The sequence below is a fragment of the Trichoplusia ni genome, chromosome 15, assembly GCF_003590095.1.
Source record: "Trichoplusia ni isolate ovarian cell line Hi5 chromosome 15, tn1, whole genome shotgun sequence".
NCBI lineage: Eukaryota > Metazoa > Arthropoda > Insecta > Lepidoptera > Noctuidae > Trichoplusia > Trichoplusia ni.
In genome coordinates this window covers 7,896,041-7,921,528 of record NC_039492.1, presented here as the reverse complement: position 1 = coordinate 7,921,528, position 25,488 = coordinate 7,896,041, and the positions used below count along the sequence as shown (strand labels likewise).

General features: G+C 33.5%; 1 protein-coding gene across 1 annotated transcript in view; it reads left to right on the top strand.

The window, feature by feature from the left end:
* Positions 1 to 1,869: 1,869 nt before the first annotated feature.
* LOC113501120 (facilitated trehalose transporter Tret1-like) overlaps positions 1,870 to 25,488 on the top strand; it is a gene marked incomplete at its 5' end in the record, with an annotated part of 33,453 nt that continues 9,834 nt past the window's right edge. Inside the window, 1 exon segment of the mRNA XM_026882145.1 lies at positions 1,870 to 2,032. Within this exon segment, the coding sequence (XP_026737946.1) occupies positions 1,870 to 2,032 (163 nt within the window).

Here is a 25,488-nt window from a genome sequence, read left to right as displayed (position 1 = left end):
AACCCTCGTTTAACGTTTCAATACTGCCTGAAATAGATTGACTTGAGGTTAAAAAAAATCGAGTTTGATTTTGATAGGTATAAACTGAGTTTTGATAGTAACTGTCGTGAGAATGATTCATTATTAAATAAAGACGCGGCGGGATCGCGAGTCGAACTTACGATTACGTACGATTCGCGATCCCGCCGCGTCTGCTCATGATTAAGGACTCCGGTTGGGTCAAACTGTTCAAACCGTTACATCATTTAATAAGGTATAAACTGAGATAAGTAATCAAATAAATGTAGGTCACTCTAGTAGAAATTAATAAAAAAATACATTGATTTAAACAGTTTAATGCCTCTGCTTGGATAGTTAGTTTAGTAGTTTAAGTTCTTAGCTATCGCATTGGGGCTAACCCTGTAATAATAATTTAAGGTGTTTTATATAAATAAACTTATGTTTTGACGATAGTAACACAAGAAGGTCAAATTCTTTTGCAACAAAAATAAGCCTGACATTCCTCACCCAAGATTTTTTTTCTTTTACTCAAGGACATATCCTTTTCTATCAAGACTTTTTCGCGGAAATGAGATGGTCGTTCGGAAATATTATTTACAAACATTTATTTCCGTTGTCAGATAAGTATGTATAATAAATGTAACATACTATAGGAGGCAATAGCTACAGAGACACACGTAGACAGAGGATAAAAATATAATATATTACATAATCTAATATATAAAATTCCCGTGTCACGATGTTAGTTACCGTACTCCTCCGAAACGGTTCGACCGATTCTTATGATATTTTGTATACATATCAGGTAGGACTGAGAATAGAACAACATCTATTTTTCATACCACTAAGTGACAAGGGTTGCCCACACTAAAAAAAAATATTTTCTTTTTTTGACGAATTTTTTGGTTTTTATTTTTTTTTAATGTGGCATTAAAAAATACATACATCTAGAAAAAAAAATTCAGCAAAACAACGTTTGCTGGGTCAGCTAGTATCTCTATATATCAGATGCTATTGTTAACATGTGTACGAAAATAATGTTCAATTTATTTTCGGGGAAACAACACCTTATTAAATTCGTTCTGAAATTATCTTAAAGGAGTCGATGAGAAAATATTATACTTTAGCTATTAATACATTTAAAAAACTATCCGTTCAATCGACTACGTAGCCCGGAAACAAAATATAATAATTTAGCTAGGAATTAAAAAAAACATTCGTTCAAATAACAAAACTCAAAAATCAAAATCATAAGCGACTTCGTTAATATTACTTAATACTTCGAGATCCTATAGATAGTAAATAAGAACCAATAATATATTTACACAAAAGTCATTAAATTTAATTTTCTTAATAGGTTAATTCGGCGTTAACGTGTCCAGTGATCTTTAGAGACGAGTTATTGGTATGACATATAGTATTGATGTAATGTATGGTTAAAAACTTGTATTCTATCGCTTTTAAAGGCGCAAAGTTTGGTAAATTAATTTTAATTACGTAAATTCTAATTTGACTCTTTGGAAGGTGATATTTTTGCGTGGCATTTCAAAATGTAGTCGTTCGATTTTTTAGATAACTGTAAATTAGAAAATTTATGACTTTGATTTTTAATACCATTAATTTCAGGCGATAAAAACTGTCTATAGGTTGAATACTACTTATTTATAAATTATGAAATAAGACACCACCACGCAAAATAAACCCAATATTAAAAAAGTCTCCTTTATAGAAGGGAATACTGAATAAAAGCAATAAAATTTGTCTCGTCTAAAATGCAACCAACAACCCAATATTTATTTATACAACTTAATTGCTATGATACGCTACAATCAGAACTACAACGTCTACAACCATCTCTTTCTCCTGCAGATCCTGGCAGCTCTCGCCGTCTCGCTCGGGCCGTTCGCGGCTGGCCTCAGCAAGGGCTACATGTCCCCTGCTATAGCCTCCATGCAGGACCCCAAGGGTCATAATGGAACCTTCACAGTCAGTGACCAGCAAGCCAGTTGGATCGCGAGTCTTAGTTTATTAGGTAAGTCAATATTTAAAGCTTTTTTAAAGTAATTTAGCGAGAATAGATAAGTTTCTAGTTTTAAAATGCACATCGTGTAAAAGTGTTTATATTTGATTAAAAAGAAATCACTTTTGAAGGAATTGAATCCTTGCGTCGAGTGAGAATTTCTCAAACATTGAATTTTCATGCGCAAAGACCCTAAGAGTTTTGACTCTGGGGCTATCCGGATAAACTTTCAAGAATCACTCTAAACGCTTGTCTACTGTGAGACTAGTGTTTTATTTATTTATTTATTTATTTATGTTAAAACGATAGAGACACCAATTACATTAACATAACTTACACGAGACTAATTACACGAAAAGCTATGCATTGCTTCTAACATTCAGTTTCTTTCTAATTAAGTAATTGTAGTAAAGGTATTGATATGAGCTGAAAAATAAAACAATTTTCTTCATCTCTGTCCACGAGAAAAATACACATTAGACCAAAACCCCAAACATTTTCAATCATATATCACCAAGATAACCAACAATCTCCTAGGCTCTTCCATTCCATCTTTCACCATTCCAGAGAACTTCACTTTCCTTCCTTGTGCGTAACCACAAACTAATTGAGGGCAATGTAGTGCCCCGGTGGTCGCAGTTGACATAAGGGTTAAGTTAACTGTAGTTAAGAAGACGTCATCAATACCAGATTTAATGGGTTCAAGTAGACCGATGTCGGCAAATTGATTGGTTGTAATTTTTGTTTGTAGAGTCGTCGAGATAAGTGTGTAAATATAGTACATTTTATAAGGACAGCCGAGTGGTACAGGTTATAACACCAAAACCTATAGCTGTAAATGTACTGTAAAAATATACTTAAAAAAATATGACGGTCGAGTGGCGCACGCACCGGTTTCAAGGTGTCGCTAGCTCTGAGGTCCCGGGTTCGATCCCCGGTCGGGTCAATGTAAAAATTCACATTTCTACAATTGTCTCGGGTTCGGGTGTTTGTGGTACCTTCTTTGTATCTGAATTCCATAACACAAGTGCTTCATCAACTTACTTTGGGTTCAGAACAATGTATGTGATGTTTTCCGCATTTATTTATTTATTTATTTATATCTAAACGAAAAAACTTCCTGAACAACAAACATTTGTCAATCGACTTCCTCTCCTCTCCCATTTTATTCCATAAAACTAATAGGAATGTACAGTGTTCATAAGCAATTTTCTAGGTGAATAAGAACTTTAAAGAAAAGGTTATTTTTATAAATAACTTAAAAAATGCGACCTTAACTGTTACGCAATTACTACCAAAACATGGTATTGATGTCATGATATGAGATTCTTCTATTTTATGTTACTACGAATATGAAATTACAATTCCAGTAAAAAAAAACTTTCATTGTATCAAAGATGTAACAATTCTCCAAGTATCAATATTTTTGTATTTACCACAAATGACCCATTGTCGAGCAAAAGCTGAAAGGCAAAATAGCCAGCGTTTATTCTTTCTTGTACTTCGGTTTCTAGTCTTTAGGTCACAAGTGCAATGTTCCTACTGCCTTTAAACCAACATTCTTAGTATTGTGCAAGTGAAACATCGCTCTACGCCTTATATAGCACCATCTCGCTTCTACAACTGCATGAGTTAGGATGTAGGGTTTGGTCTTATGAGGAGTAAGGTTTCGGTTATAAAAACTACAATTGCGGTCCATTTGCCACGGTTGGGACAGGCGCTATTTGCAATAGCTGTGTTTTTTCAACCGTCGCCTATTCGACCATTGTTCGGTCTGTCTTTTTGTATCCATACGTAATGTTCGTTCTAATTCGATTTGTTTAGGACTATTGAAGTTACTGAGGTGTTGTTTGAGGCACGAATAGTGTTTACTGTTGGGGCTGGTGTCAGAGGTACTTAGCTGTGAAATTGATTTTGTTTACTGGATTGCTTTTAGGTGAACATGACTAATGTATTTTTAACAGGTGATCTTTTGTTGAAGGCTTCTGGCAAATATCACGCCTAAAAAAGTATTTACCATATATTAAATAATGAAGTTAATATATTGTTATCAAGAATGTCTTAGAACACGCTCATAAAATTTACCTTTAATAAAAAAATAAACTAAATTGAAATCGCTCCGTCGGGACAGACAGATGGACATGTAAAACTTTTAACACCCCTCTTTTTACCTCGGGGGTTAAAAACAGGAAATTTCATATTGTACAATTAAGTAGTACAGCAATGATATTCTTTTTCGATCTAACTATTCGAGCTATGCCTATAAATTCAATACATACAAACGATTCAATATCTACGGGCTGAGAGCAAAATCAGTATAGAAAAAATCATTTAAGGTGCGTTTACTGCAACAAATATCTTTAATCATGACACTTGAGTTCAGTGCGCTTGTGTTAAGTATAAAATATTGTCTAAACCGGGCCATGTTTTGGTGTCAAACATTAGTACACGTGCGTAATAAGGGCAAGGCAATGCGATCGAAAATTTTAACTGTATCATGGTAAGCAACTATTTGAGGGTAAAAAATCTAAGAGCTTATGTATTTAATAATGGGAGAAATTACTAATGATAGCATATCATACAGAAACGTGTACCAGGAAATTGGTCAACACTTTTTCACGCGTAAAAGTAAGAATTTTTTTTTTCTTTCGAGAATTTTTGCACTTTATGAAAACCCTTGTCCGATACTTATAATAAGATCCTTAAATATAAGTGATTTGGAATGAAAAAAATCTTTTATTGAAATAATGATAATAAAACTTCAATTTATGTACTTATCTAGTTGTGACGAATATATTAGTATTCAATGTTGCCAAAGGTAATCTGGACGATATTATTAAAAATGAATTAAAGTGGTACTGGAAAATTCTTTTGCTTTCTTACATGAAATAATCATAACTACAACCCCGTTTTTTAAACATATACTGTATATTGATAGATGAAAGCTTATATACAGATCATTCACTTAAAGATGTACGAAATCAATCTCTGATACATTTAGAGATTTCAGCATCCGTTGATGTTTTTCCTCTGATCTTAAAACACTTCGTCTGAGTTATTAGGTATCATATGTCTAAGCTTATGTGTTGCGTGGGTTGTTCATGTAGTTAAATTGTTAGTAAATAATTTAAAAGAATTTTATAGCACATATTTCATTGGTAGCCAGCTTATTTTGATATGCCGATTAGTTTTTTTTAATTCATCAGTAACCATCGTTTGGTCCTAGATAAGCCTTTTGAAAATACAAATATACACGGTGATTTTTTTAGTCGTCTTACAAAAGTAGCCCAGTTCATGTATCCGACATAAAATACCCCTAGGCGCGATCATTATTTTTTTTATCATCAACTAAGATAATAAGTACGAAGAAAAATTAAACATGAGAAATCTGAAACATCCTGTTAAAAATGATAAAAACGCCGCCGCCCGCGCCCCTCACCATTGTTACTCGTAGAAGGCTCGGACCGCGCTCGCAACAGAGCAACAGAGCTGTGTTTCTAAAACTACGAATTGCATCATAATATTAAATTAAAAATTGCATTTTAAATTTATTCAAATCTCATAAATACCTATTTTTTTATCATGAACGTGTTCTAGTCATTGCATACATGAACTGGGCTGCTTTTGTAAGACGACTAAAAAATCACGGTGTATATGGTCGGAATGTGAATTTGAACTTGCAAGCTTTTACAATAATCAATTCACATTCTGTTGTATTGTGTATACAATAAAGTATATTTTTTTGACAATAATGACATAGAACCGACTTGGATTAAAAACTGCTAAACCAAACTTGGTGAAACTTTTTTGAGACCAAGTGACAGCTATCTGTCTACTATTTATTCCCTGTCTATTTATCCCAAATGAAAAAAAAACTCAACAAAATCAGTTTATTCAATCTGAAGTTCTGAAGCGACAAAATTAAAAAAAAGAATGACGAATTCATACCCTCCTCCTTTTGGAAGTCTTAAAAACATTTGAACAACGGTTTAAAAGCAAATCCATGCTCATATCTCATTTCACATGAACTCCGAACTAAGTCTCAAACGCAGAAACTTTCGCCTTATCTCCTAACTTCCTGGTACCATTTTGTTTGGAATTTCTTTCGTTATCATCCAAAATGCAAGCGTAATGAGCTTCGCAGTGAGTAATGACTTGCTATAACACTTTGGACTTAATGATTAGCTGCTGATGAAGAACAGTATGTAGGTTATAGGTTTGACCCAAAAAGGTCGCATAAATGATGACGTCATTTATGTATTTTGGCAGGATAAAAAGCTCTTTAATTCTTAGGGGGAAGTGTAAAGTGTTCAAGGTATCATTTTCTATGGTTAAATTGTGATTATTTTTAGAGTACCGTACATAAAAATGGAGGTGGCTGTTGTCTACCCGTCTAGTCCTTGATAGTTTGACAGTTGAAATTACACTAATCACAGAGCAAATGGTCTATTTATAATGAGTTACAGCCTAATTTTTAAGACCTCTCAATGTTGCTACGAAGTCTTGTTGTTATTTTTTGTTGGAAATAAATTAATTCGGATTCTAAAAGTCTGGCAACCAGTCTGACTCAAGGGTATCGTGATGCATAGTTAATCGGTAAAATAGGCTGTTGCTCCTTGGAAATTGGTACTGCATCCGGTTAGTGCAATATAGTTGGGAAACGACTAGCCTGATTAGACTTTAACGAAAACCACTATACCTTATCACTATACGATGTCTCTTTGTCCCGATGTCACTCAACTGGATAAGGCTGCTAGCAAGGATTTAATGGATCAACTATTGTTCATCACTATCTGACATGGTAGTACCACCATTTGGTTCGAACCTGCAACCACACGCACACAATTCCATCCCATTCAACCGCAAGACAACACTTTCCAAACACTCCTCATCCATAATTACCAAAACGTATTTCTAACTTTCTCAAATAAGTTTCCGTGTTTAACGTACACTTACTGAAATGCGTGCCTGTTTGTCTGTTTGTAAGACACGTCAGTAATAACTTAACCCTTAATGATTATGTGTGAGCTTTTAGTAACTTAGGTAAAGCAAATAGATGGAATATTAACTTAGCACTTAGTTACTGCCTTGTAAAAGGGTATGTAGAGTTTAAAGCTGTTTTTTCATTTCTTGCTTAACTAATTAAAAACCACCAGTTTAACCAGTTAGAAAAATTATAGGAGTTATTTGTGTGCAATCTTTTAAGAGTTATGTGTATGGGATTCTGCATACGTATAAGAAATAAGACATAGTAACTCGGTCTGGAAATCTTTGACTAATTAACCACTCATTCCATATTGATTCAATTTACGACTGGTTTGACTCGAATTTCATAAAAACAAAGCCAAAAACTAGATAATTCGTAAGAGAGAGGAATAAATATCTATCCTTTCGAATTATGTTTATCTCTTTTTAATCTAGATTAAAAATACGAATCTCGCAATAATGAATTTATTCCTTGTTTCGCGGTAGGTTTCACAGACATCCAAGTCACCCACACTCGGAACAAACTATGAAATATCATTTTCAGCCTTATTTGTTCAACATCAAAGCACAAAATTCCGACAAATAAACTGCTATGATAAAGAATTCGCTTGTAAAATAATAATTACGAATTTAATTTAACAGGAAACATTTACTCCATGCTAATTAAGGCGTCCGTTCTCTGAGTAAACTCAAAGCTTTAATGACTTAAGTATTGTTCAAACCACTTCAAGTTAATAAACAAACGCTAGTTATTGTTAAACAGTAAACTACAATTAGTTAAGCCTTTACTTGTAGCACTAGAAGGCCTACTACTGACTCTAGAGTAAGATAGTTCTTGGTGTGAAAGAGAGATGGCGTTATACGCTGTGTAGTACGCCGTCTCACTTCCACAACGGTAATACTCTCTTGGCAATTTTTTCTATTATCATTTTTTGTACATGACTTCTGTAATAGGGATTTTTTATCCTTGGGTAACAGGGTATTTCACAATTCCACGTGGGGATCGAACCCGGGACACTTCACGTTCATTAGGTTCAGCGTGTTGAACTCAGCCACTTAGCCATACGTGCAGGCACAATCTAGTTTAGCATAGCTTTTCTTATGGCAATAATACTGAAGAATTATGGCGCTTGGGCATAATGCAAAGGTTAGACTATTTTATCATTATACCAGCAGAATTGTCATGCGTCGTGATCACTTTGCTGCCTTATGCCAATGTAAATTGTGAAAATATGTTTTATGTCCAATCAGTCACGGGACAGACAACTATATTGAGGAAACGTATGGGTAGGTGTAATGCTGTCCTTTTTCATTCTCATGAGGAATGTAGAGACAAAACACGCATAAATATAGACTTGTAACATTACTTGGATAAGTGTCGTTACTCAATCAACTTACAGTCTAGTGATGATGTAGTACTTCATGAGTTAAAATTCCTAAACAAATCGAGTAATTAAATCACTAGGCCAGAACACGACATTGAAACATCATAAATATTTAAAGTGATCGTAACCTAGTTGTCATTTATCGCCGAAACGAATCGTCCGAATATGATGGGTTGTAGTTAACTCACGTGCTGCTGTTAATAACGTCTTAATTTTATATGTTCACGGTTATTTTTCCTTTGGGTTAACGGAGTTGAATGGGGACATCTTGTTGAGATATGAACGAATTATTTTAGAGTAATTAACATGCGGTTCACATCATCATATTTAGTGAATTCTCATGAGCAATTAATAGTTCGTGATTCCCGGTTGTTATTTATAAATGTTTGATAGTTGTTACGGGTCGTCAGTCAACCAGTCTCACTAAGGTGTCTCGTGTTGCCCAAGTTACCGGGTTGAGAAGGTCCGAGTCTACCGGGTCAGAAAGGCAGTCGCTTCTTGTAAAACAGTGGTACCTAGCTGCATCTAGTTAGACTGTAAGCCAACTCCCACATAGTTGGGAAAAGGTTAGGATGATAGTGATGATGTAATAGTAAGAGTTCTATCCGTAGTAATTCCAAAATGCAGGAGTTGTTTTTAAAAATATTTATTTAGATGATTATTATCTTCTTCTTTTCATTTTTGTATGGTAGATATATAAATTAAAATCAGAGCTAAAATACAGGCTTGTAAATTACTTATAACCCACCCTTTAAAATTGCATTGGTTTGAAATCGTAAATTTTTTCACGAAATCAAATTAAATTAAAATAAATAATACAACACTTAGCATACAGTCAATATAGCGTAACCCTTTCTCTTTCTCCTTTTCATATGATTGTTCGCAATTTCGGCGTCGGGTCGATGACTCCTGATTCATTGATACAAGTGCTGACACAGATTTAACACCACGTTATATAATGTTTATCGCATAACACATGAGTATTGAAACAATTGATCAATTGGAAAATTGAATATTTCAATCTCATTTATTTGATAGTCGTGTGGTTACTGACTATACGTACCACAGTTCGTTTCTCGTATAAGACAAACATACGTAATGTTCAGTCTTCAGCTAAAGAAATGATTGTTCTAGATTATAAAAAATCGATTAAACTGTTAAGAAATAAATCTGACCGACGAAAGTTATCATTCTAAAATATGATCCAAAATCGCCAATCCAAATTGTATGCGATTAATTGTCAAAAAGTCGTAGTACGGCAATGAGCTCTGCTCTGCTCCCGCTTTCACAAATGAAAAACACTATAAAAGTTTTTAGGTTTTTATTTATTTTCACTTTCGATGCTATGGATGTGGTCCCACTATGAGGCGAGGAAGCCGACGCTCTTTACACGGCTTACACCGGCCCACACTACTGGCCGGTGGAAGCCCGAGTTCGGTGTATGAAGGATTGCAAGTATTGCAATGCATTGCCATACACCGACACAATAACGCAGAATGATGACGCGGTTCATGTTTAGTCAGTAAGAGTCTGACACTACCCATGTCCTCTGCCGAGGTATTGGGTGTCCACTAGGATTCCGCCGTCTTAACAAAAACAAAGGCTCTTAAAACAAAAACACCACCATCCCATCCACGTCTCTCGTACTTTATTCCTCTCTGTATCCGCACAATTCGCGAACTGTTACCATAATAAATCAGGCCATGCATTAAATCATGGTCTCAACAAACACAAAACACATTTTATCCAACAATTACCTTGTCCGCACCTAATATTTAAACTCGGTAAATGTACACTCGGAAAACAAAATACGATCGAGACTGGAAGTATCGATTTATTGAGATATCGATTGTGGAATCGATTTTAGCACGCGAGAACTCGATTGAATGTCTGTAAAAGGTGTTCTGTTAATGCACTTCCTTGGATGAATAATATTGACTGTATTACGTTATTATTCAAACTAATATTATAAATGTGCGTCTTCTTTTGTCTCTGTGTTGCTTTTATACGGCTAAAATGCTGACCTAGTTTTAATAAATAGATTAAAATCCGAAAAATTGCTCTATCATAATGCAAAAAACTGAATCAAATTAAAAACGTATTATTTAACAATAGTAAGTAATCGAGAAACTCTTCTTAATAAAATAATAATTTATTTATCAAAGAAAATTTGTACAAATTAATTTCGTAAAAAGAAATGTCATTTCAGAATCGATTCTTAATTCTAATCGATTAAGATTCACCTCACTACTCTTGCAGCAGTAAATAGCAATAAATTGACGGTAAAGATAAATAAACCTCGCGATTCGCTATTCGTTAACTTTCATAGTTTACGTACTATTAAAGATAAGTTTAATTTTCTACCTGGTTTGCGTTAACATGTATTAAACAGTCCAACAGTGATCTAATTTTGTTCATACGTTTCTTGTAATTTTATATTTTAAACATTTCGTATTCGCAATGTTTTTTTCAAAGCTTTATTTATTTAAAGTCTGCGATTGCGTATCGTGTAGGTGAAGAAATCAGCAATTAAAAGCGATCATTGTACGATTTCTGCTAACGAATTTTTATGTTTTTAGGGTTATTAATGTTATTATGGCTATGCCAGCCTATAAATGGTGGGCAAAGCGTGTTCCTATGTGGGGAAGGTTTGTGTTTCGATAAAATGAGAATAAAATTATATAAATATGCTTGTAGAAAAACGATGGTCATCTGTCATGGCTTAACAAACTTCGATTTTTACTTCTATTACCTGTTGTTATATATAGCGGCAACATTAATACAACCTCTTTTAAAGTTTTAACTATACAGCTATTATGGGTTGTAATATGCAGCTTGGTCACAGTCAGCGGAACAAAAGTCTTTTTGATTTTTAGCATTAACGTACGAGACATTATAAGTATACAAATGATAAAAGCAATAATTTCGTAAATTTTGCTAGCACTGGATACATAATATATTACATACTTTATATCGACATTTCTGATTGGCTAATATAAACACTTCGCGTTATACGTGTGTTTGAGGGGTGTTCATAAAGTATCGGTTTGAATACTAATTATATGACAGCTCGTTAAAATATTACGGTTATTAAAATAACAGTGAGCTAGCATAGTCTAAAGAGGTTAAAACTATAAATATTTTAAATCTATTAGCTTGATCTGATGTATCGAATATATTTCCATTACATTTTACGATTGAATTAATATTGAGTGTCACTTTTTGAATAAACTATAAATATACTAAAAAGGTATTTCGATATTTTTAAGTTTGTTTTGAATTCTACAAGCTTTAAAGTAATGTAATTGATGATTAATTGATATGTATTTTTTTTTCTTTTTTTTTTCATAAAAATGCCCTTAATACTTTTGTGTTTTACGGACATGCCAGAAACACCCAGGCTCAGGGCAAGTACTCGTGGATCCCGCAACCACTCATGGTCACTCAAGATCGAACCTGCGATTCATAACGAACAGTTTTTTCGGCTTAATGGCATCATCCAATAGTATCCACTTCCAGCGTTTTCAGCGTATTAAATAATCAAGCTCAGCGTCATGTACTTACCTCTAAATATCTTAACAAAACCAGTTTATAGAATATCTGATAAGGAAATCAAAATAAACAATAATCACTCTATAGTCAAGACATTATAATCTAAATTACTTTAAAAGCATTTAAAACAGAAATGTTTTATAATCTAAAAGCGACACTTTATTTTGATACTAACTGTACTATAATGATAAAAGAACTCCTATCACCATACCTCAAACTAAGTCAGAATCAATTGTGGAAGAGAGATACAGCTCTACTTGAGATAGCATGCCATCTCTCTCCCACACTGATAAAAATTTCCCATTAACATTTGATGGTTGGCGAACAATAATTGGCGTTCAGATCGCGCAACGATTTGTCACGTCAAATATAAACTATAGTTATCTGGTTTTAATGTAAGCAAAGAGAAAATTTGTATTTATGAGAGCAGTCTTAATGACAGGTATTGAGAAAGGAAACAATTGACGGTTATGTAGGCCTATTGTTTGTCTATCAGCGAGATTACTAAGAGATTTTGGAGTGGGGATGGTGCGCTTAAGAAGGTAGATGTTAAATTACAATAGGCATAATATTGTATTGCTTTTGCAATAGTATACTGACTGCATGGATAGCCGAGGGGATGAGGTCGCTAAGCGAAAAATAATGTGCGCGACGTGTTGCGGGTTCGATCCCTGCGTGTTGTATGATTAAATGTTTGCAAAAGCCCCCGCGACACATTGATTAAATTCCTTATTGTTGTTTTAATAAAAAAAAAGTCTCTTGTTAGAATTATAAGCTTAAATTTTACCTTTTTGAAATACGAATGCTAATGGGGAAAAAATCTATAACCTGGTATAAATTAAAATGGCTATTAGATTCTTTGCGATTCTTCTTTTTAAAACCTTTTTCGTTTATTCTGATTGATATTTAATATGAGATTTTATGGTCTGAGCAACCTGGTCGAAACATTACGCCATTATGGGCAATACATGTTGCGTTAATGTCCTTTATATCATCCTCTTATTACCATAACTCTATTGTTACTAAGATTTTAACAAACCAATCCGAAGCTAACTTGTCCTTAATTTTAATCTCGTCTCAAGGCAGCCCCAGTTCCATGCTAAGAGCCACTTCAGATACATAATATTAACTTAATCTTTCTTAATTAATTCTATGCACTTGTTAAGATATAACTGGTTTAAACTGGTTTATAGCTTCTGCGAAGCTACCTTCTTTGTCCTTAGCTTCTTTGTGTTTCTGACTATTCTATTTAGTATCAAAGTGTATTGAGTTATTATTAGTAGGAGAATTGATTTTATCTGTAGCTGATATTGATTTTAAATTCGTGAGCTGAAATGTCTTTTATTAAAAGTTTTTTTTTTATGTTATTCGACGGCTCTTTCTAGAAACGAATCGCATTCATTCATTAATTGTTTATTAATTGTTGAGTATTGATTATTATATTTATGAAAATACATTCAACTAGCTCATCTAAAAAAATATAAAAAAACACAAAAAGACTTTTTTAATGCCATGAATTGACCATGTTACTTTTTTTTCTAGAAGAAAACAAGGATGTCCTTTAAATATAATTAACACTAACACTGGTACTTTTTAAATAGAATATCCACCTATTTCTCGATCAAAGCTTCGTCCAAAAGCAAACGCTTCTATTGAAAAACAGAATGGACAATATAAAGCCAAAGAACCCATAAGAAACAGTCGTACGTGATCGTTTTATCTTTCCCCAATCCTTTTCAATTGGACCAAAGTCTTAATCTTTTAGCGCGAATACATGAACCGAGCCAATTCAGTTATCTTTGGCTATCTTTTAGTGAACCACTCAAGATACGGAGGGATAATGGGTTTAAAGTTTAACGTGTCGACGAGAAACCTAATTTAGTACGTACTGATGATGATTGGGAGAATAATCGTGTTGGGCTTAAGTATGTGGTAGAAATTGAAGTTAAAATGCTAAAGATAGATGTGATAGATCAGTTTTTTAAGTTTCTTAAAACTTATCATGTACTTGAATGGCACTTAATATCTGTCGTCTTCAAAAGGAATTTTAAAAATCATGGACCCTATCGTGCATACCAAAATTAAGAGACATCAATAGATGAATGTAACATAAGATTAATTATAAATTATCGAAGAAATTGCTTTTTTAGGTATTAGTAAATCTTAACAATTTAGATGGCAGGCACTGTTTTATAAAATAATACAAAGCCAATTTGGATAGCTCAAAATTTGGACCAATGGGTTAAGTAATAGAGTTATGACAATCTAAAAAATCAATCCAATTCTTATGCCATATTATTTTATCATTTATCAAATATATAAAATACACGAATTACCTCCTAACAAGGTAGAAATTCAATTTAAACTACACAAAACCATTAAAACGCATAACGTAAAAGCTCTACAGAATAAATCTAAGCACACTTGAAAATTAATTAACCCCATGTAGTCATAAGCTACTGGTGAAACGAAATAACGTAATTGTCTGACAATGAACAACGAAATCGTGCGACTTATTCGTAGATGCAAATCATGGAACATGTTTCCAAGCTTTAGTATACAAGAGACCGATAACTGTGACACTTTGGGTCCAAGGACCGTGCCCTGTGCGAACCCCTTCAAGAAAGCCACTTACCATTGACAAAACGAAATGCCGCTAGACGCTGTGTAGTGCTATCTCGCTCTAAGTGTACCTACAGCTTTGTTAGAGGTCGTGGTAAAGGCACTGGACCTTAGATCCTTGTGGTTGTGTCACTCCCATAAATGGAACGTTATTACGACGTCGAATTTTGAAATTTGTAGGCACGGTTGTTGTCTACCTAAGTAATATACTAGGCTAATAAAATAGACCTCCTAGTTTGCTTTGGTTTAGAAACAAGTTTGCTGTTGTTCGTTAGGCTTTGGATGTATTTTTAGGGTTTTGTGCCCAAATGGTAAAATAGTTTAAGGGTAAGACGATGGCTCCGTCTATCTGTTACCAGGCTGTATCAGAAAAAATTACATAGCTAGGCAGTCGAAAATTTGCACTCACGATTTATTTATTTTGTCGCTATAATAGCAAATAATAACAAAACGATAAGCATAAGGAACGATTGTAAATTTGTTTTAGATTTTCATAATATTTGTACTTCACAATTAACCGGTTCTTCTAAGAAGTGTTGGTCAAATCGAATTGAAAATGAAATAATACTCAAGTTAGTAGAAATCTGTTTGAAATTGTTCATTAGGTACATAAGTTTGAGATTTATCTTTATTATTGTCGGTTTTATTGCTAATGATATTTAAATGGTAAATATTAGACTGAATAGGATAACTAAATCTTGTTTAGTAACACTAATTGACAAACAGATGTTTGTTTGCATTCAAACGCAGTGGCTAAAGATTTAGATGGAAATGGGATCCAATCAAGAAGAAGAGAGAAATAATAATTACCAATATTATAAAATAGAAAAACCTATGTGGAATAAAGAAACATCCTTCCATGTGATGTACAATCTGATGACAATGTGACTTAACACTTAATGCTAATATCTTTAGGGGTACTGGTTGCCGTACGATGTTTTTCTTCACGGTATAAATTTGATAAATGAATGCGTGCCGGAAGATGAACCCTAGACCTAACTTGGCAGGTCATCCTACTGTCTATCATTGAAATTAATAATACTTATGTAGAATTTAAACAAAATTTTCACATACCTACGAGTATCATACCGTTCCTAGCGGATGCATTCCAACTATTTTCACATTTTTCTTCAATATAAAAAGTATTAGTATGAAAAGACAATTTCATATAATATTCATTCTCTTTATCTCTACAAACATAACAATATTCATATCAACACCATTATCAACAGGATCTTAATCTACGCCAGTAATACGAAATTCACTTTATATGCTAAACTTGGCATGTTCGCCATGTCAATGTCAATTATTGTTCAACATAATCTTGCTATTTAAGTATTTATTAGTAAGATAAAGGGTATTTGCTTCTACATTACATTTTAAGCGTCGAAATGTCTAAGCAGTATTAATATCTATTGAGCCATAGCCTACCACTTCATGAATGTTTGAGCGTGACAGAGTATACTGCTTCTTGTATAGTGGCCTCTCTCTTCCTCATCAGCTATAAACTAGAGGACTAGAGGATTTGGTGGTAGGTCTTTTCATAGCAATTTATAGATTTTGAACGGTCAAGTTTATTTGCTTGACGTTCTTGAACATTACTTAGTTATTATTATTAAGTGAAATATGTGATGTCACGAGTATTAGAATGTTTTGAATATTCGAGGGATTTGGTGTTGAATTTATAAAGTTACCAGCTTTTCGACTGCGGCTTCGCCCGCGTCGAGGTCGGTTATATCGCGTTTCCAAGAGAACTCTTCAAAAGTCCGAGATAAAAACTATCCTATGTTCTTTCTCAAGGTCAACTCTATCTCTGTAACAAATTTCATTAACATCTGTTCAATGTTTTAGACGAGAAAACGTAGCAGACAGACAAAGTTACTTTCGCATTTATAATATTAGTAGGGAAGTAGGGATATTTTGCAGAATATAATTACTGATGAGCTTTATGGCAGAAGATTGAATATTTATTTCAATGTAGTAGTTGATAGGTCTACAGCTTTACCGTATGGAATTTATAAAATTGAAATCCTGCAAATGGTTGACAATATAGACAGCTTCCAGCTTTAATAAACTTATTGGAGGATTTTGGCCATTAACTATTAGAATCTTTCTTGCTGACGACACTAATAACAATTTCCTTTAAATATAAGAAGACTTACGTCGCATTAGATTTAACAAACGTTCAAGTCATATGTACTAAGACTTTAAACAATACCTTTGTAATTCACAAGTGCTTGTACTAAGCGAAGATCAAACCCGTGACACGTCGCGCATCGTTGGTGTTGTGTGGTAGCCTATACCACTGGGCTATTGCCAGTCCAGTCGGTTTTGTCAGTATATCTTAGTATTAATTTATTTAATCTTAAATTATTTAATATGAAATCTAATTAATTCAGATATCCATTTAAGTTAATGATATCATCAAGTCTTAATATTTTTGCATAACTGTTTTTACACAAGTCATTATATAACCAAGGACTGCCATAATTACCTAATAACATGTACTACAAGACACTAATATCACAGCGTCTATTAGAGCCATAAATGGAGAGATATTTAAAGTTTTGAAATGACTCTTAACTGGAATTTAATTAATGATCTAGAGACCTGACACCACATTTAGTAGTAAGACTGATGCAATTTGGTAGTTGGCTAAAAAAAACGAATTAGTCCGTCGGACATCTGAACTTTTTTGATATCTGAACATTATTGCATACGTTTTTTTTTACTGAATCAAACAAAACAGTACAAGGATCCATTAAAGATGGTTCAACTTAAGGAAACGGGGGCTAATAACGTCACTTGTCGTTGAAAAGCACGGTACTGATAAGTGACGTCAAACAAGATTTCAAATTACTGTATCATCTTCAGTTTCTGTTTACGTGATTTAAAAAAGAATACGTATCCGATATTTTCCGCAGCTCTATATCATTATGATGGATTATTTCGATTTTTTTTTGTCTAATAACCGATCGTGGAAGCGAGATGCTGCTCTATACTATGTATTCCGCTATCTCGCTTTCACACCTCCCTGTCTTACTTCAAGCGTTGTTTGTAGACCACCTAGACTGCGTTTGAGAACCTTATTAGGTTTTACGCACTCTTTGGTAATAAACTGTAATAAGTTTACAGTAATTGGGTGTTTTATGGCGTGTACTTATATTTTCTAAGTGTCAGTAAATTATTGGCAGCGAACTTTAATAGTGGTTTAGAAAATTTTTGCTCAGGCTAGTGTTGAAACAAGCTATTTAAAGTTTGTGAAACTTGCTCTGGAGATTTTTATTAGAATTTTATGTTCGATTTATTATCTATCTAGAAAATATAGAAAGTAAAACTTTTACTACTTGAAAACAATGTGCAAAGAAAAATAAATGGGTTGCGTAACATTTAAATTAGTTTGTCACCCACAATTTTATTTATCATCCAAAAAATATATGACCGTAACAAACATTAACCTAGATCTTTGCTTTTAGTATTTGTTGTTATAGATTTAAGAAAAATACATCATTTGAAATTTTCAACTGTCTACCTATTTGACACAGTTTTTTAGATAGACGCCTAGACGGATAGACAGAAGGAAAGTAACAGGGTTCCATTTTTACTCTTAAGTGTAGGGAACCCTAGAAAATTATGTAATATATCATTTTTTTTATCTAGCCCACTGTGTCCCACTGCTGGGTAAAAACCTCCCCCAAATCTTTCCACGATTTTCTGTCTTGGGCCTCATGGAACCAGCCCGTGCGGTAAACGTTAAGATCGTCTCGCCACCGCTTCCTAGGCCTCCCACGGCGACGCCTTCCATCCGCTGGCTACCACAGTGAGGTGACATTGGCCCAGCGATCGCTGTCCATGCGGCTGACGTAACCCGCCCAATCCCATTTTGCCTGGCATCAGTAATGTATCATGTAAATTACTATTTAAAATTAAAGGGATGGACAGTAGAAGGGCTCCATAGGGTGCGGATACCTTGAAATCTATCTCATGTATCCCAAAGAGACAACGGAATTAACAGGTAAAGCCGTGAAACGCAACTTGTCCAAAGCATACAGTCCAGTAAAATCTAACTCTAACGTCATAAATACTGCCTTGATTGCTTGCACACATAAACATGTCATATTATCTGTATATAAATAGTTGCCCCGCGGCTTTGTCTGTGATTACAGCCGATTTATAGTTCGTCTGAATTGCATGAGTGACGTCGATTAGCCCTAAATGTTTGTAGATTTAGATAGATTAGATTTCCGCAAGATTTTGATTATAATAAGGATAGTAATATTTTTAATTGATTGGTGAAACTCAACAATCGAATTAGAATTATGTTATTGTTACTTTAAGCTTTTTTGCTTAACCTCAATGTTTTATTATATTTGCTGTTGTAGTGGCAATACTTAGATATCACGGCAATCAGACACAGCCACACACACAGTGACAGACAGAAAGACCTATAATATTATTTTATTATAAACCTTTGGGTATGAAATTCTAAAATGACAATTTCACCTAGTTATCGAACAAATACATAACGAACTCATTATAACAATACTTATCATCATAAATACCTATCTAATATAATAACAGTGTATGAGTACAGAGTTATAAATCTATTAGATATGCTTATAAAGGTGATAGATTTATTAACATGATAGATTGACAATATTGATTTGTTGCTAACTTATAAATCCGGAATCGAATTCGTGACTTCACGGTGTAATATTTGGTAGACTTATCGACGTCTGGTTAGTTGTAATTTATTATAGCACTAGCTATGCCCGCGGGTTTGTTTGCGTTGTAACTGATTTATGATATTCTAGTGTTTGGCTATATAGATTATTGCTCCGTGATGGTGTTAATCATTTTATCTGTTTATTTGTTTAAATTAAGATTTTCATCCCTTCAATTCTTCGTATAAAAAATTCTAGGACTTTTAATGGGAGCTATTAATATTGAATTAAAATTCCTTGATTTTTTTATGTACTTAAATTCTTCGATTCAAATTTTTGAAGTTGCAAATAAAATCTAAAAAAAAATTTAAGGAAAATAGAAAATGCAAACCCCATTTTGGATTGTGTATCCAAAAAGTAAAAAGGCTACTACTGAGGCATAGTTAATTTGTTGCTGTTGCCTTTATTACAATAAATAAAAATTAAAAAAACGGGGTTAAGCAACATTGTTATGGTCACAAATTCAATAAGTGAATATTTTTCATCAAATTTTGTCATCTTTGTCCTATTTGTAGGACCCCAATTTTCATAAGTCTGACATGCATTTGCTCAGTATTTTTTCTTTTTGTTGTGTAAGATGATTTTCTTCTTTTCGATATGGAAAACATTTTTATAGCAACCATCACATCGACTTAGTACCAGATACGCTTTTAATATAAAAAGTTTCAAAGTAAATTACTTAAAACAGAACGACCATTGCTAATAAACTTTAACTAAATAATGTTTAATAGAAACCGTTATATCACAATAATATGATCATATTCTAATATTAACAGCAACTAAACTTGCACCGCAACTTTCTTTAGAGAAATCTCTAATCATCTCGGTTAGAAATAAACCCCTTTATACACGAGGCAACACTGAAACACACAACTTAAGTTTCCAAGTCCTACCTTAGTTAATGGAGAAAAAAAAACCTTCCATAACAACTCGATCGGGTAGTCACAGTTTTGTACGTTATAAATATTCTTTTTACAATGACAAAAATTTAAAAAAATCCTGCTCCTTAGATAAGCAATTTAAAAAATTATAAGGGTCTATTTTATTCGTTAAATAGGAAAACGACTCCCAAACTAAGGTAATTAATCCTTGTGTCGCGAAAGGTCTCAAACATTCAAGTCACATGCACAAAGACAGCCAGAATCAGGACAAGCATTCGTTGATCACCCAAACACTTATCCCACACGGAGCTCGAACCCGCGACACGTGTGTTCGTCGTTTACCACTTGAAAAATGATTCCATAACATCAAATACAGCTACAATATCTGAACTCGTTCACTCTGAACATAGTTAATGTGATCTTAGTTTAAAACTATCCAGTGAAATCGGTCCTAAGAGTGTGCAAGTAGCTTTTCTCTATTCAATTTCTATTGAATGGCTACACTGTGTATTGTTTGCGGGTTTGCTTGCTAAGTGAAAATTACACGTTGAATGCTATCAAGATTAAGTACTTTAGCCAGAGTGGTGAAATGGAAAGGTGGATGGTAATATCCAATATGATGTTATGTTAGCCTTTGTTTTCTTTTTAAGATAGTATTAATATATTTAGATTATAACACCTGTCTATAAGTAATCAATTTCTTTTCTAAAAGTAGTATAGAATTTTATCTTTCTGTCGCGGGGCGATCCACAAAGATTCGAGTCACATGCATTAGGACACAAAGAATCTGAATAAGCATCCGTGAATCCCTAAAACACTTGTCCCACACAGGAATCGAACCCGCGACACGTCGCGCTCAGTGGCTCTGGCTTGGTGACCTCAATCACTCGCTAACAAACTGCACAATATAAAACTTATTTATTACCTAACAACAGAGGCCCTTAAATAATATGGTAACCTTGATAACCCATCAAAGGGCAAACCTTGACAAACATTGCTTAACCTTCATCAATTAACATGACTGATGTTATTTGACCGTAATAACTCATCAGTATATAATAATTAATTACTATTTTTCATAATTCAAACAGAGCACAACTTTTCCATGACATTTCGAAAACTATAAAATAAGAAAAACAGATCAATATATCATTATTGGTAATTGAATTACACGCTCGTCCGATCCCCCGAGCTATACACGAAGCTATGATAATTTCAATAAATTGCTGCCAAGCCCTTCAAATATAGCGTAAATAACCTATAAATCTTAACTCCATACTTACTATTATGTTTAATATAAACGTTTTAATCACCTTTGAAATAGTGAATAGTAATCATCTATGATTTGTGATAAATGCAACTGTATTCATCAGAGCACAGAATATAAATTCTAATAAAAATAATTAAATACACTTGATCCTCCTCAAAGTTCCGAGAAATGTGGTGTTTAGTAGAGAAATTCGATAAAAAGAAACAATTTCCATAACATCTCCATTTCAAATCAGTCTCAAATACGTTAGTCAACAAGCAGAAGACTTTTTTAAACTAAGGAATTATTATGAAACGATTATTTCTCAAGAGTTCTATAAACGTTCAAGTCTCAAAGACAGAGACACCCAAACTTAGAACAAGCATTCGTGGATCAATGCTAGTTATGAGCGATAGGTATGCAAAGGAATCTAAAATCCTAGACTCTTAAAATAATTTATTCCAACAGTTGACAGTATTTTTCTTTATCCATTTCAAGCATTTGTCTCCTATTGTCCATTATTTTTCTATCGGTATTCATAATATTTTGCTTTTCGTTTCCTGTAAGTTTGTTTTCATTTTCCAATCCATTCATCTTTGTTTGTCTTATCCTATGCATCGTCATATCCATCATTCTTTGTCATAGTTCCATCCCTTGTCAAAACATGGGTATTAGAAAAGGCAGTTCCTATAAATTCTCTCCCACAAGCCACCGTGTTGTTATTTTCCGTATGTATTTTTTCCTATGCTTCATCAAGTGCCAACCTAATGCTATGGATTTCTTTATCATAATATGATTCCTAATTCTATTCTGTGGATGGAAATACCCACAGAAAAAACCACTTGATGAAAACTCGAAAGCATTCCCAATACACTTAGTCAATCCATGTGGTTCAAAAACAATCTTCTAATTGCGGAAAAACCATTTTGCGTACTATGTATTTCTAGAGGTGAATTTGTTCTGTAGTGTAAGCGAGATACTGCTATAACTAGCGGAGTTTCGCGTCTCGCTTCCACAACTTTATTTTGTTTTAATGATCCTTCGTAGCAGCGAAACGAATTTTACACTGACGCAACACCAATCAAAACGAACAAAACAATCACATAACATTTTTATCCACTTTTACCATCAATCTTATAAACCATTACCCTATTTTTCGCAATCGGTAAACGCAGTAAGCCAATAAATCAATAAATACATTAAAACATTACTCTAAATTGAGTTGCAACCTGAATACCAACGGAGGTGAAAATAAAAGTGGCAAACGTCTCGAGAATAATTTATTGGTTCGAGCGACAGCTGGTATTTTGGGAGACATTGTTTTTCGTTGATAAAGGCCATCTCTCACCAAGTGAGGAATGAACTCTTTTGGATGCTGCACATTCCTGGTTATTCATTTAGGGAAGGATTAGTATCGACTTCATCGCTGGATATAACTCTTGGGGATTATACGATTTTGTTGTCTGTATTTTGTTTGTGGCTAAATTAAGAGTACAATTTCCGCTGTTGTCAGTTTTAGGTAACGGATAATTGCAGAAAAAGGTTGATTATGGAATTTTGAGCTACTTTAATAACACTACTAAGAAAGAAAAACAGTCATGTAGGAAAAAAAATACATCTACGTATGTAATATTAAGATAGTATAAGTATATTTTTATATGTATTCCTTTATTAATATCAAAGTTTTATCATCTAGCTCTTTCAGACAATTCCGCTGCCCTATCAGGATTTGGACTATTATCAGATTTTATTTCCACATCCCATTCCAAATTTGGAAATCGAAGGGATTTCCAAAAATATTCATCTTTAACTAGGTAATACATTATAGAACGAACAAAGTGTGTAGGTACCAAATTAAAAAACGAAACTCCGGAATCCAAGATTCCCTTTTCCAATCCCTTTCATTCCGAAAGCGTCCTTAACAGGAATATACAAATTGAAGGATAGCATACTCACTTGTTTAATTAATTTCCGTCTCTTCGAGTTTGCGAAACAAGAAATATTGCACTCGCATCATCAATTAATGTTCAAATGTGTATGTCGGACCGATTCGGTTTTGTCTTAGGGCTGCCATGTTTAAAAGAATTGAGGATTCTGAGTTTTAAGTGTTGCTTTAATGTCATGTTCGATCATTAAGAACATTGAGATGTTTGAAGTAAATAAAGTATTCTTGAAATGTGATTTGGGAATCGTTTGGAAAATTGATTGTTTTTTTTTTTGTTTTTCAAAATGAAATGACAGAAAACCAAGGATTTCATTAATCATTGTAACTTGTTCATTTTGTGCTTCATGTTATTTCTTTTTCTTTGAGATTGTTCTGATTTAGATTAATTATCACTTATTTTGAAGTTAATATTTTTAACGACAAATGTGAATTACAATTTTAAAAATCCGCAAAGCATCCAGTGTCGGAACAAAATGGATCATAAAAATGCTTGACCTACGCGGGATCGAATCCGTTTTGGTATAGATCTGTAATGACCTGAAAGATTATAGTTGAGATAAATTTAATTGGAAATAAATAATACATATATAAAAATAGAAACCACTTCCTTCCTGTAGTTTAGTGACAACTTTAACTTTACCAAAAAAAAAACAATCACGATGTTCTAGTTGCTTTTTTGGCAAAGCACAGCATTATATATCTGAAACAAACACCCCTGAAAACAGCAATCGAAGTTTAACCAAAACACGGACAGTTAGATGAAATCAAATGTTTAATACTACGCCAGATAATCTGCTACATCTCAAGAATCATTCCGCGCCAGACGAAAATAAACTCCACAGACAGACGGACTCGGGTGATATAAATAGTCAGCGCAATCGCTCAAACCGGAACGTTTTCAATTAATAGGTGTGTTTCATTTGAATTATTTACACCGTTTTGATTGATAAGGGATAAGAAACAGAACATGATAGACATATGGACAGTCAGATTTGGCTAAATTCTTGGTAAAGCTGAGATCTTCTCCTACGAGTATTTAAATCAAGGGGTATACCTACACGTCATGTTTGCATCGAAGGCAAACATGGCAGAGCAGACAAATGCTATCGGTAATAATATTATTGAACTGTTTGACGGTTATGAGAAATGAATATATATTTCAGACCTCCATTCTAATTGTAATAATTTTGGTAAAAATATGTGGTTGGTATTCGTGACGTGGATTGTTCTTTCTTTTCTGTACTTTTTGAGGCCTTTTTATAAGGTTATTTCAGAGAAAACTCTTCTTGGAGATTATCTATTACATACAATCTACAATCCGTCTCTATTTAAGACATTTATACAATCGATCGCAGTGCTCAGATCGCTCACGTGCATGCAAATGACATGTCAAAGAGGAATGTATTTTCAATACATTTGAGGCTGACTCTTAAGTGTCAATTATTCACAAAAATATAAGTGACTTTTGAATGATATTTGTACTTTCTTAACACGTGCATAAACGATGTAAAAAGAAACTAACACATTACATCATTGGCACTAGAAACCGGTTCATATGAACAATTGAATGTAATATTTGAAAATATTAGACGTGTGTTATTAATAGCTGGTTAAAAATGTTAAACAGAAGTCTTAAAACATAACTGTTGAGTAAGACTTATGTAATGATAGTGTCGATATAGGTTGCATGCATATAAATTTGTAGTTTACATAATTGGTGTAGATTTTGATGCTAGTACTAGTACATTTAAGTACTTTTAAATCTCTGTTGGTCATTGAAATAATGAAGAGATTGTTAAGAAACAGGCAGATATTAACTTGCATAGTTCTTATCTTAGTTTTAGTACATAAGGTCTTAAATAATTAAATAGATCGGCTATGTCCCGTTTGTAAATCAGTGAATAAACCAAAAACGCCATCAATAAAATAGCATATAATATAATTTTCTTGATCTAACACATCTGTGCTGAGTAACACAGATAAAAAAGGTGTTTCACTCTACAATAATACATTTTTTTACGAACTTTTAATAATAAGAATAGAAAAACACTCTATTCCCTTTCTAAAATTTTCCCCAACCCTTCAACAATAATTTTACAATCTGGACAACACACAACATTGAAC